This window comes from Colletotrichum jinshuiense, chromosome 7 (genome assembly GCF_051148585.1).
Source record: "Colletotrichum jinshuiense chromosome 7, complete sequence".
In the NCBI taxonomy this organism is placed as follows: Eukaryota; Fungi; Ascomycota; class Sordariomycetes; order Glomerellales; family Glomerellaceae; genus Colletotrichum; species Colletotrichum jinshuiense.
The window spans coordinates 4,237,250-4,250,553 of NC_139314.1; the positions used below are offsets into that span (position 1 = coordinate 4,237,250).

At 49.0% G+C, this 13,304-nt stretch overlaps 2 protein-coding genes across 2 annotated transcripts; both read left to right on the forward strand.

The window, feature by feature from the left end:
• Window positions 1-3,006: 3,006 nt before the first annotated feature.
• On the forward strand, window positions 3,007-3,927 carry EsH8_VII_001114 (uncharacterized protein; the record flags this gene model as incomplete). Its single annotated transcript, XM_083271247.1, has 1 exon — window positions 3,007-3,927. The coding sequence occupies one exon, from the start codon at window positions 3,007-3,009 to the stop codon at window positions 3,925-3,927; it is 921 nt and encodes a 306-aa protein (XP_083128804.1).
• A 3,708-nt stretch (window positions 3,928-7,635) lies between these two features.
• Window positions 7,636-9,376, forward strand: EsH8_VII_001115 (uncharacterized protein; the record flags this gene model as incomplete). The annotated part of the gene is made up of 3 exons (XM_083271248.1): window positions 7,636-8,148; window positions 8,659-9,101; window positions 9,142-9,376. The coding sequence occupies 3 exons, from the start codon at window positions 7,636-7,638 to the stop codon at window positions 9,374-9,376; spliced, it is 1,191 nt and encodes a 396-aa protein (XP_083128805.1).
• Window positions 9,377-13,304: the final 3,928 nt, after the last annotated feature.

Sequence of the window (13,304 nt, forward strand, 5' to 3'; positions counted from 1 at the left end):
TGTCAGTAATTGCAAAAGACCGGTGCTCGTTGACAAGAAAAAAATCCTTTAGTAGGTTTAGGTGAGTTTAGGCCTACATTGAATAATGTTTTCAAGTGTTTATTAAATCGTTGCCCCCGAAGTGTTATCTGGGCGTGGAAGGACACTGGGAAAACATATGCCGATACGGCACATCGCACGCAATCTCATGGTCCTCAATACGTCATCGTTGCTCAAGCACATAACCTGCATGCCATCGCACGAATACTGATATGCCGGCTCCGACATCGCTTCGCTTAGAAATCGGCAGCATGTTCGAGCCTAGACAGTAATCTTTGCCCGATCATGTCGATTACGTATTGTCCGACGAAGGCTGGCTGGTTATCTAGGGAATCACTCCGTTGAATATATTTCTTGGAGTTACTGGCGTTTACTTGAAATTTCCTTTGGTTCCTACCATAAAACTGAACCTTCTTCTTAGGGTTAGATTAGGATGCGATTTACCTGTTGATAGTTAAGACCTTGCAGCACGCCTGTTGTGTTGTGAGATTCCTATGGGCGGCTTGGCTGAAGAAGTAGGACAAGCCGTTAGTGGGCTCCTCCTCATCCTTCTCTAGTTCATCAATTATGCCGCACAAGAGCATATTCTTGCCTTTTCCTGGGTCTCTATTTATCCAGAGGACGCCTTGGATATTATTTAATCAAGATTGAAACTTGTCGTTGTTCAAAATCCATGCATAAGAATCTTGGAGGGGCGTTTTCTTTCAATCAAGATGAAATGCTTTTTGTGATCGCGGGGATCTTCCTTGCAAAGATCAACCAAATGTTTTATTATTAATTGAACGCTCTTCCTTCTTTTCTTCTCCTCTGCCTTCCATCCACTATCGCACCATTGACGTCGTTAAGCTTCTCGAGCTTTTTCTCCGCGGTATCAACCATAGTCCCGAGATAGTAACGGATAACTAGCATGTTGAGGACGTTTGAAAAGTCGGGAATTTGCTGTCGGCGTCTATAGCATCAAGCTGGACGGCCAATCGTCTACTTTAACGAAACCCCTAAAGAACGTAAATACCCGATTGCAGTAATAGCGGCGCATACTCTTTAATTAGCATGCAAGGAGCTCCCGGTAAAGTTACACTATCTGACCTTCGAACTTATTCATACAACCTCAAATAGGTGCTGTCACAGTGTTTTTGTCAAGGAGGAGCGCTGCTAGATTCCAGTACCAGTTCATCATGAACACGACGTGCGCGATGCCTTTGCGATTCACGCACGACTCTGTGAATGGTCTCGCGAGGATCCATTGATGTTAACTGGACAAGTAAGAGATCTATTAAGGCTGCTGAGCTACTGACCCCAAAGTCGAAGAATACGCCAAACCAGGCGATAGTCGCTTGAGGGCTACCTATAGCTTGCGTGCCCCCGCGTGCGAGTGGTATGACTGGCGCGCTAATTCGGCCAAATTCGCCGATTTTTTCCATGATATCCGCACCGCACCGCAGTTTTTGTTCTTTATTCTGTTTCAGGTTATGCCAATGTCTTGGGATTATCATTCATGAGAAAGGGGTTTGACACGGTCTCCAGCCGAAGCAGGGGGAGTGGGTCGCTTTTCTGGAGTTGCGCAACACCAATACTTTGTCGATGCTCCAACCCAGCAAGGTGTTTGCAATTCGATTTCACTGGTAGATGCATATTGACAGTCAACCTGATTGTTTGTTGAAAGCTTACACATTGACCATGCGAACCTTGCATAGAGCCTGTGGGAATGCTAGCGGAGTGAGGTCTTGAACATGTCTCAAGAAGTTCTCAGCCTACCAAACAAGTCCTTGTTGTCGAGCGATACCAAAATTAACCCTAATAAACCGTTAGATTACGATTGGGAGGGGCAACATCCTAAGCCATTGAAGTTGCGTCGAGAAATCTATTTGACGTGACTTTAGTCAATGGGTGCGGACTATCCGGATACATTGAAGCGAGGCTGGTTACTATCAAGACTTGTTGAGACCTTCCCGTGGTCTGCAGACTCGGCCTTGCTATCGACTCTGTCCACACGTCGCGGTTCCTCTTTGCCGCCTCTGTGAGTGTCGGCGTCTCGGCAAGGTCTGGGGGGTAGTTTCAATCAATTATTGGTACGTACCGTTTACACGGCGAGGTGCTACTGCCTAAGGGGAAGGTGAAGAGAGTTCAGACAAGATAATACATCTAACGCTGGTGTGAGCGCTCAGCGCTCTAGACCCTCGCCCTGCCCTCGTGGCTTCCAATTCAGCCGTTACCAGCTCGCGTGCTATCTCTCATTTGACACGCCGCAGCTCTAATTGATGCTGCTCGTATCGTGTTCGGGTTTTTCTTCTCTTCCCGCGTCGTTCCTGCCGGTTTGCCCCTCGTAATTGATGGTCGGTCTTATCGCTCGGATTGGGCGCTTGCCGTTGTTGACAAGGGTAAGGCCGGCTCCACGACGATCTTCGCCTCTATTGGTCCCAACATGACGGGAACTAAAACAAACACTACTTTTCCAAAAGATGGGACAACAATAACAAGGCGACGGAACAACTAATACTCCTCCAAGCCATTGATTGTTTAAATAATTATCCATCCTTGAAAGATAATTACACGACAGTAAAATAACTCGAAAAAATTGGAAGTGCTGTCAAATAATGTTTCGTCGGTCACTAGAGTGTGGGATAAAGGTGGAAATTGAAGTGGGCATAAAAAGCCTTAGTTCGCGGAGTTTGTAGAGCCTGTATATGATGGTTATCATCATTGTCGGCTTGCGGAGTTTGTAGAGTTTGGGGAGCTTGTATGCGGAGAGTTTTTAAGGTTTCGCCTTAATTTTAAAACATAAGTGGAAACGAAATCCCGATAAAGGCGGACATTCTCAAAGCAAATAGACTTTTACGACATTGGCTGATATACATTGGAATATTGATTGGCGGCAACAGTGGCGGCGAATATAAATATCTATTGAAGTCCCGATGAGTTCTCGGCGTCCATATCGTCCTCAAAGACAATCGTCATTATACCACAAGCATGCCAAAATTCAACCCAGATACAGATATTCCCGATCTTTCGGGAAAGGTTATTCTCGTTACTGGTGGTAACATTGGTCTCGGCAAGGAGACCATTCTGCAACTCAGCAAACATAATCCCGCCAAAATATTCCTTGCGGCGCGGAGTGAGACCAGAGCCCTTTCCGCAATCGATGATATCCGCAAGGCGGTTCCAGATGCAGCGCCAATCATCTATCTGAACCTCGACCTCACATCCTTCGACAGCATCCACAAGGCTGTCGCTGACTTCCACGCCCAGTCGCAGCAACTTCACCTTCTTTTTAACAATGCGGCTATTATGGGAGTTCCACCAGGAAAAACTAAAGACGGCTACGAAATCCAGTTTGGTACCAACCACATCGGTCACGCACTCCTCACCACGCTCCTCCTTCCGACCTTGAAGAAAACAGCCGCTACTCCAGAGTCACCTAACGATGTGCGCATCATAACTGTTGCCTCTGAGTCCGAAGCCTGGAACCCTTTCCCAAACCCCTCCGAGTTTGACAAGTTCAAGACGGATATGGCTGAAACATCCATGTTTGCCCGCTACGGCTTTTCCAAGTTCGCAAACATTCTCTATGCACGCGCCCTATCGCGTCGTCACCCGGAAATCCGGTCCATTTCCCTTCACCCAGGCGCCGTCAATACCAACATATCCAGCGGAATTACTTCCAGATGGCCTATCCTTAAGCTTTTCGTTCGTCTTGGCGGCTATTTTGCCACCCCTCCATCGACCGGTGTAAAAACTCAGCTATGGGCAGCCGTTAGCCCTGAGGCCAAGTCGGGCGAGTTTTATCATCCTGTGGGTGTACCAGGAAAAGGTTCAAAAGCCTTGTGTGATAAGAGTCTCGAAGATGAGCTTTGGCTATGGACGGAGAAGGAACTAAATGGTGCTGTCTAATTCAGTCAGCATCAGAAGCGGTGTTAATAGTTGTCAAGATACCTTAATTCAGCCGAGCCTTTTTCAAGCCTGGAGCTCTTGGATAGTCAGTCTGCTCTAGACTAGTTGCACGTGGCCAGCTCACAGTATTCCTGCTCATACGGGCACTTTTTCCATATGTATATTTAGGGAATACAAGACACTCTTCCTATCAATATCTTAATTTGCATTGTGTGCTCTCTTCTGAAAACAGTTGAAGGAATCCATCTAGGTGTGTTATCTACGTAAGATGGATCTATATATATTTTTACAAGCAGCACAATATTCAATCCTTATAGGTGTAAGGCGAAAGTCCAACTCAGTCGCATTAGGTGTATGTGAACTCTCTTACATTGATACGTATTTAGTTAGCCACAACAGTGACCGCATTACTGCTTTCAATCACTTACTGTAGTAGTCTGGAGAAATATTCCCCAACCTCATCAATAATTGCACGCCATACTGTCGTTGACATGCGTCTAGCCTGAAGAATTTAAATAAATGGGGCTCTTGTCTGAATAAGGACTATCCCAGACACGGGCCATTCTCCGCACGTTATACGTTGCCAGATCGAGTGAAACGGGCATCCAAGCCCGACTCACATGCCACTAGGCTTTAACTCCGCAGCACCATGACCTGGTCAGGTCGTAATCAAGGGTAGCTGGGTAGCACGGCCCCACCCCGGCGCGGTCAGGGTAGAGCGAGGGGGCGGTCAGGTAGAGCAAAAAGGGCGATAGGGGCGGGGGAGGAAAGACACATCACGCAGAACAATAACGATGCCATTCTTGCGAGCTTGTTAGAGGATAAGAACCAGCTAATACCAGTTTAGACTAGTATTACCTAAGCCTATAAGTTCTAAGACCTCTTTAAATTTAGGGTATATTTTTTCCTAAGCATATTTTATACAAAGAAAACGGACCAATGTCTGTTACCTATATGGTATACAGGAGAATAACAATATCTATATATATTCATCAATCCCTCTATACCTAGTAGATATCAAGTAAGCATCTCTTCATGTAAAGCAGGAACCCATCTAGAGGTCGGGCATCGCGACAATAATGCGTAGACATATGATCCAAATTTCTTAGATTTCATGCTCGATCTAGACGCGCTTGGGGTGGTCTTGGCGGTTGACGTGGCGGTAGTCGTCCAGCGCCTAGTGGGCGGCGGCGACTGTACTCGGCAGCCTCATTCCAGTAGTCGGCGTCGAACTCGTCGAAGATGGCGGTAAGGCCGCCGAGGTGGGGCCTCGGTGTTGCGACCTCGACCAAGTTGATCTCAGCCCTCATCCCTCGCTTGTCTCCATGATGTGAGTGCTCACCTCTTTATTGTGAAGGTAGCGCCACACAACTATGACGATGCGCAGCGAGCGCAGCAATTGCGGGTTGGCGGCTGTCATTCCGTAATTCCAGATCAGCGCGTTACGCTATACATAGGCAGCCATAAGTTCTTTCAGTTTGCTCCCCCGCACGGCCGATGGAGGGTTGGTTGGCTCACAATTACATGGTTCGGCGTAACTGCCGCCTGTGGGATATGTGGAAAGTGTGAACTCCTTGTTGTTGCATAAGTTCTGAAAAAGGTTGCGCTCAGCGCTAGAGAGTTGTGCTTAAAGAGTCGAAAGAAAAAAAGCTTAAATCGGCGCAGTCTCCCTGGCCGACCCAGTGGAAGTTGGAAATCTGCTGGAGCTGCATGGGGACGCAGTAAGACTCGATTCCAGGACGGAAGGGGTAATTGCTCTTAAGCTGCGAAGCGATATTAGTCTTGCCATTGGAGCAGCTGGGTTACTTGACGCAGCTAAACAGCCACTGGTTGGTCGAAATACCTGCTAGAGACGGGGAGGGAAGGGAAAGGGGGCGGACGAGGGACACAGCAGACGGGCTTCTCATCACCCCACATGCAGCCGCTTGTAGTGGCGGACCAGGCATTATGCGAGCAGCGGAACGACTTGTGACCCTAAACGGAAAATGTCACGTTGTCCATGGGCAAGCCACCAAACTCGCTCAAGTTGGATTTACCCGGGTTGCAGCGACCGTTGCAGCCGATCGCGATATCGTCGACATGGGCCCTCCACTGGCAAAACTTTGGCGCCACCTTTGTCTTGCAGCAGATGAGCATCAGATGGGCTTGCCGGCTTTGACGCCGAGGGAGTTGCAACACTCGACGTGAGAGATTGGGGTTACGGATTTGTTGGAATACCCAGCCAAAATACGTGCGGGCGGTCAGTAGCAGGTGGTCAGGGCAACGGCCGCTGCAGCGGATCCCGCAGATGCCACCTCCGGACTGCCAACAACAAAATGTTCACTACTGCCGTTGCCGCCAACCTTCCCACTTTCTTTTCCTACAGTATACATACATAACCAGATTACAGCATTGAATGTACTACGTTGAGTTATCAAGGGTATCCTGGGATACCAACTTATCATGGGTACACTATTCTGCGGTCCCAGCGAAGATCGATGTCGCATCACCAAGACCTTACGCGGCTCTCCTTCTTCTAAAAATGAAGAAAGCAATTACTGAATCAGCATCGTTTGTTCTGATGCTGGTACACCGCTATCTCTCTTAGCAGCATCTCCCAGGATACCTCCAAGTGGGGGAAAAATTGCCCTTCTTTCAAGGAATGGGTTAATAGAGTTGTCATCTTTTATTTCGGGCTTATTACAAAACCTCCAACCAACAGATGCTGTCATCTTTTCTTGGTGTGCTTATGGATCAAATATTTGAATAGAAGGACTTTACACTTTGTAGGAAGAAATTCTGAATTGTTCAGGAAAACCAAATGAGAACCTGGCTACAGTTGCTCAGGTAACTCTACATCGAAATACAAGCAGTCGGCTGACATATTACAGCGTAGCTCGGCTTAGAAGGAGTCCCGCTAAATTCCCAGACCGCCAATAATGAATGAGCACATGAGACACCTATTATGAAACCATGTTCAGAGAGCTTTTCCTTGCAGGGGAAAGGAACGATGTTTAAAAGGGGCACTTGTAAGTCATTATTAACGGAAAGGGCGATTACTACTCGTGGTGAAGGAAACAAAGTTCGATGTAGGAGCTGCAAATGTTAGAGACTAATACAGGCCGTATAGGCCTGTATTAGGATAGTGATGCGTGCTTGTCTTGTGGATGGACGAGCAAGGCACCGGTCTCATTCTACCTACATCACTGTCGATGATCTTACAGCTAGTGGCTCTATTATGCAACATTTCTCGTATTTATTGTTTAGATTGCTTGGCGTTCCTCTGACTTCTCCCGCTTAGGTAGGTCTGATCTTACGGCGTATGCGCGTAATATGGCTAAGGGGATACGAGGTAAACAGCGCCCCATAAAGGCAGGTCAGCCTTGGCCGGCACCCGACCGCAGAATGTTGGTCAGAAGGATTATCTACGGGGTTTTTTATAGGAAGGTTTCAAGGCGACTGGGCCGTAGTATGCCCGCAATCTTACGAGGATCATGCAGGAGCTACACAGCGGGTGTATGTGTGCTGGGTATAATCAAAAAATTGAAATGACTCTGCATTATCACATTAAGAAACGTCACATAATAAGCTTCAAGATCAGTATAAATACAACGGAGCTTCCAACAAACAAGTTAACTTAACTTCTCAATCAGACTCAAATTATTATCTTATTCCATTCTGGAAACAGAGACTTCTGAACAACCTTGATATCTATCCCAATCTACCGGAATGATTGTGCAAACCCTCCTTCAGACGGCCTTACTTGCTGTCACTGCAACAGCAGCCAGTCTTTCCACGCGAGCCGCTGACGAGACCAACGGTTTCCGGCTCTGGGCCAACATGGTTTACCCCGATTACCCAGGGCGGGGCCCTGTTGTTCAGGGTTACGAGCTTAGCTACGTATCTGGTAGTGAGTGCCAAACGGACGTGGTCCTGGTTCCCGCCAATCAAGGATCTACATTCTATGCCCACAACAATACAATTGGCGTTTACTTTGAAAATAACTCGTCTTCATTTGCCGGCATGGTCGTACCCTGGCGTGGGCCTGCAATGGTACCAAGCGGTAGACCCGTGGAGCTGAAGTGCTCGGATGGTACTCAGGGTCTTTCTCTCACGACGAACGGGGTGTATTATCCTGGAGAAATGGGTCCAGATTTCAATGGCGCATTCATGGTGTGCGGGACGGAATATTTGATCTTGAGCTTCTTTGGATGGGGCCAGAGGCCCATTTCAGGCTGCACTGTAATCCAGCTTCTTTCCACCTAATAAGAGATAGTGGTAGAAGATTTTTTTAATATTGTAGGGAAATGCCACTGTTACGACCTAGGAAAGCGTTAGTTATCATAACCCTAGAACGAACCCGCCGTGGGACTGCTACACCACACAATCTCCAATGTGTTTTGGCCGTCATCACAGCCGCCAAACCATCCATAAAAACGTTGACAGCATTATTTCTTGAGTCTAATACGCCCCAGTTTCCCGCCATCGCCACAGGAGCCTGCTACCAGCCTAGCTCCCCAGAAGGATGTATCCCTCTTTAAATCCCACTATGGTTTCCACCGTTAGCGTCACGCCTAAATAGAATAGACCCTACTCCTAACTAGACCCCTATCATCCGCTTTATCCCCTATTTAATTCTCTACACTGCCCCTAAAGGCCAGTATAACCAATCTAAAACCTTAGATAGAAGCTTAATACCCTTACGTGACGAGACTAGGAGGCTATAGGTGTTTAAAAGGACGTCGCCTATAGGAAGGTGTGGTTGACTATAGAAAGTCTAGATACAATAGACCGGTGGGTATATATACCCCTGGCAAGTGGGTGCAACGGGAAGCCAGCCCCGGCGAAGTCGGCTCGCGACAGAAGGTTTACGGGGCCGTCTGGGCGGCGCCGGACCTGTCTTTCACCGACCTGAAGCGCACCCTCTGCAACAGGACGCCCGAGGATGACACTGCGGTCTGTGTACTTCAGCACGTCATCGGCTGGATAGATCGCGGCAGCGCGGTTGACCTCGAAAGCGTAAATCCCAAGGCGAAGAATAAGCCCCAGCTGCTGGAGCACCTGTGGGGCGCCTTCGACAACCTGAACTTGTCCAGGGGATCCCCGGCGGGTACCCCGGGGACACCGCACCTCAACTCTAACGACGCGCCCTCGACTTCGCCTGGCGCAGCGCGGACGCCTTCCGGGCACTGGAGGTATAAGCATTCGTCAGCGGCAGCATCAAGCTTACCGAAGACCTGGTTTCTTTGACCACGTCGTCTGGATTCACCTCTTACGCATCGTACGGCGCATTTCCGACGGGGAGGACGACAGCTACGTCCTCCGGCCCGACTGGAAAATGGCGGCTGCCAGCAGAGGAGGCGTCCGCCGCGTGCAGTTGCTTACGCTTGTGACGGCATTTTGCACCAGCCTTCCCAAGCTAGGTAATCGCCCTGTCAAGAAAGTTGACGTTGCCGTCCTCGCCCTCTAGCGTAGAATCGAAAAGGTCCTTACGTTGTCTAGTGACGAGCTGCAAACCATCTTGCCCTCTGTCCTAGCTAACTATGTTACATCTGGTGCTACTGACAAGAACAGTGATGATGAGGACAACGTTGGTGATGATGACAACAGCTGCCCGCCTTGGGGGTAACAGCTGAGGATGAAAGATCTGGACCCCCTACTGTCAGCATGGAACCCAGGGACTCCTGGGACTGTAGGGGCGGCGAGAGGATAGGGCTAGCATGTAGTAGGAGCCCTAACAGACACCCTGTTGTATGAGAGCGCGTCTTGGTCCTCTGGCCCCAGCCCTAGCCCCTGGTTACCAACCTACTGGCAATAGCAAGTTAGAGTTACGCAGCTGGTACTAGGGCTGTCTTCAAGAGCAGAAACTATCCTTATTACTAAGTTGACACCGCACTGGAAGCTGGGCGTGAAAGTAAGAAGGCGGCAGTCTTGTGTGAGGGATTAAGGAGACTGCCGCCAAGCGTGATGAATCTGTAAACTGTGTGGGCTCTAGATCAGCCGAAATGGAGTCGTTCTGTTGCAAGGGATGACAGGTTGTGGCTTGGCGGTTATTCCAGGCGTGGCAGCTATGTCTGTCTCAGCATTATAAATGTTCACTTCTCTACTATCTGTTGTTTGTTTACCACGACTGTGGTGCGATTGCAGTAGAGAATCGTCTACACTAGCAAAAAAATGACGAACTAAAAATGCCCTGTAGGGCTTTTGCGTAGTCAACTAGCCGTGTTTTCGTTTTGTGTTTGTTATCGATCCTATATGACAACATCCTTATCATACAACCCACCACAGCAGGAGAAGCAGGACCTGAGTAGAGAATGAATGACATGTCTTGTTGTAATATAGTCGCATTCACAGGGAGGCAGACAGGCAGCAGCATTATTTCTTATGGCAACCTAAATAAAAGAAGCCACATATAAAAAGACAGGTGCCCTCTACCCCTTAAACTATCTAACAAGTGCTTGCCCTTTCCACCTAAGAGGTCCCTCTCGTACTAGTTAAGCTGCATTTACTTCATAGCACCACTATACTAATGGCTGTTAATATTGCTCCCTCTAAAGAGTTCTATGATGATGACAAGGTAGGAGCCTTTACTGATGACTTATAGAGCGATGTAGAAGATGACGAGATGAAGATGAGCGAGGTCCCAGTCAAGGGAGGTACTGGTGGGTAGTCAATTATTCCACAGGCTACCATCGCCTCTAAGGTGAGCGACCCAGAACCGGGACGATGGATGTGTTAGCCGGCTAACTAACCTGGGCACAGAAAACGCGTGGTAACGAAATCGCAACTCTCTTTATCTAAAGAGTCTTGGCAGAGGACTTCAAGGCGGCGGACGTGTTGAAGATGATGTAAGAGAAACATACAATCGACTTTAGGTCTAGCCGGGCGGGCTGAACCTAGATGCAGCCTTTAGACGATTTCTGTCTGCAGTTCTATCTCGACGTTTTCAGCGTTGTAGGCAAACCGAGCTGGCTGATTTCGAGGCGTGAGGGTCCCTTTTTAACAACATCACTGTGTCCTTCTAGCAATGGTTGGCAGCGTATGGTGTGAAGCACGTTAGCGGGATCCCCTTCGATATAACCAGTTGGGCCTTCAGGATTGTGTAGATAGCAACACGTGAGACCTGGTTTATCGTTATGCATCTGGTGATGGGCGAGCTGTTGGAGCTGCTATCCTTGGCTGCTGAAGCGTAATGGAAGCGAGAGCGGGTTAGGGACAAGAGCGGAATGCTGATGCTGCTGGCGTGCGCCCCAGATCACTCGGATACGGAACCCTCTAAAATTAGCATGACTGGGATGGGCGCTTTGGGGTCCCGTACACGGGACACTTTGGCGACTGTTAATATGCCACTCAGATGTCGTCTCGCCTGCTAGTGAAATGAATGATGTCAATTTCGCGGCCTCGCCTGGAGGTCACCTCACCTAGCAGGAACGAAGGCCCGGAAACGCGCATCCCCGAGGCCTGCAACTGACCACTCTCCTGAAGTTCGGTGCGGGGCGTGAGGCATAGTTCTGGGGTAACGTGGTTGTAGTGGCTGAAGGACTGCGTTCATTGTCCGCGCTCAATCAGAAGCCGCGCTCCCGATGCGCGCATTCGCTTATGAATGCTCCAGCATTGCCTTGCCATGGAAATAGAGAGTGGGGACGCTATCGCGCTCACATTGAAAGTGCGGCAATATGGTTAGCGAGGCTTCCGGCCCGCCACGCTCTAAACGAGAAAAACGAACGCTAAACGAGAAATTCATATGACAATCTGCCGGTTTCCCATTTGCAGGGAAAATCTTCACTGTTTGAAGTATTGACTCGGTATTAGCCACGAAGATACGCGGCATGTCCCATCGATTGCCAATTGACGCCATTTTTGCTAACGGCGGGGTCGGTCAATTGAATCCATGGCCCATGGCCAACTGGTCCATAGTCCACAAGGGTAAGTCTCCGAAAGCTCCTTTAGTTGCTTGCCCACATACCCGCATACGAGTCCGTAGCTAATTTAAGCAAGGTATCCAGCAGCCAGAGATACAGAGCATGCTGGAGTGCGGCAACAATAACTGGCAGGCTCGTAAAACTTCGGTCCAAAGGAAGACATCGATGATTATCTCGTTCCTTGCCATAGAGAAGTACTGGCACATCGACCAGGATTTGGTTCAAGACTGCACCTCAGAGAACATAGAGGCCGACAATCTTCTGCCAATATTAATAATCCACAAAAATTATCAGCGCAAGGTTTCCAAGCTAGGGCTACCGACCTCGGATGACATGTTAATCAATATTGGCTTTAGTCAGACGCCCTAGCCTGTAGACTATAAGATATCCAGATGACCTCCAACCTCATACCTCAAGAGTATGACCAATTCCAAGTCAGATCAATCCAGAAAACGACAACTCTTCCCTCTTCTTCCGCCTGGCCTCAGCCGTAAATGTCTTCTTACATCAATTCCCGACTGCCTGCCAGACTCTGCAGTAGAAATTTGAGTTGGCTCCTGATGTTGTCTCTAGCTTCTGCCTCAGCTGGAGCAGCCAAATCTGCGCCGAATTTTCCCGCCTGTTCCTGGATCGGGAATAGTTACCTGTTCTACAATGCGGCAATGGTAGACACAGCTGCGACCTACTGGACGTTCGACTTCACTATTGAAGACAACATGAGCTTAACGATGATGGGAACTTTCCCTGACGCAAGATATGTCTCTTTGGCTGTCTTTAATTCGGCTGGCGGTACATTCACGACATCTCTTGGGTCTAGCTCGATCTTGCCGGACTTTAAAATTGTCCCTGATGTCGGAAGCATCAATCCCTGGCAACAGGATGGCAAACCGGGGGGGAATTTCACTGTCGATGTGGAACTTCCCTCCGTTGATGGCAGCATTGCCCTTGGTGCTTCAGAAAAGGCCAATATATTACCTCTTGCACCTGAAGGCACCAAGCCTGGCGCGGCGGCTCAGATAACCTGGCGGACGTATGTTAATGCGACGGCGAATTCACCACCAACTGTTATTGTCAATATTGATGGGACCTCAAAAGTTCTTGAACCCTGCGCGGCACCCGCACCGGAATCCCAGATCCCTCCTGCGCCTCTACCTTCCTTGGATAACGTCACCTTTCTCCGCTACAACGATACCGATGTCCAAGCCAATGGCGACACAGCCTATCTCTTTGCCCCCGTCAAACCACCGCAAGGCGATACGGTTCTTGTTATCCAGGGCCGCTCACCTAGGTCTCCGTTGGCTGACTCACCCAGTGTGTGGCCAACAAATGATGCCGACGTGCGGTACTGGTCTCTCTGCAACTCGATCATGCAGTCGCCGTATCCAGTGGTTGTTAATAAGGCAGGAGACGTCGGATGCCGTCACGACAGCCAGTTCCAGCTGGATGAACACCGCAAATACCTCGCCATTGTGGGTA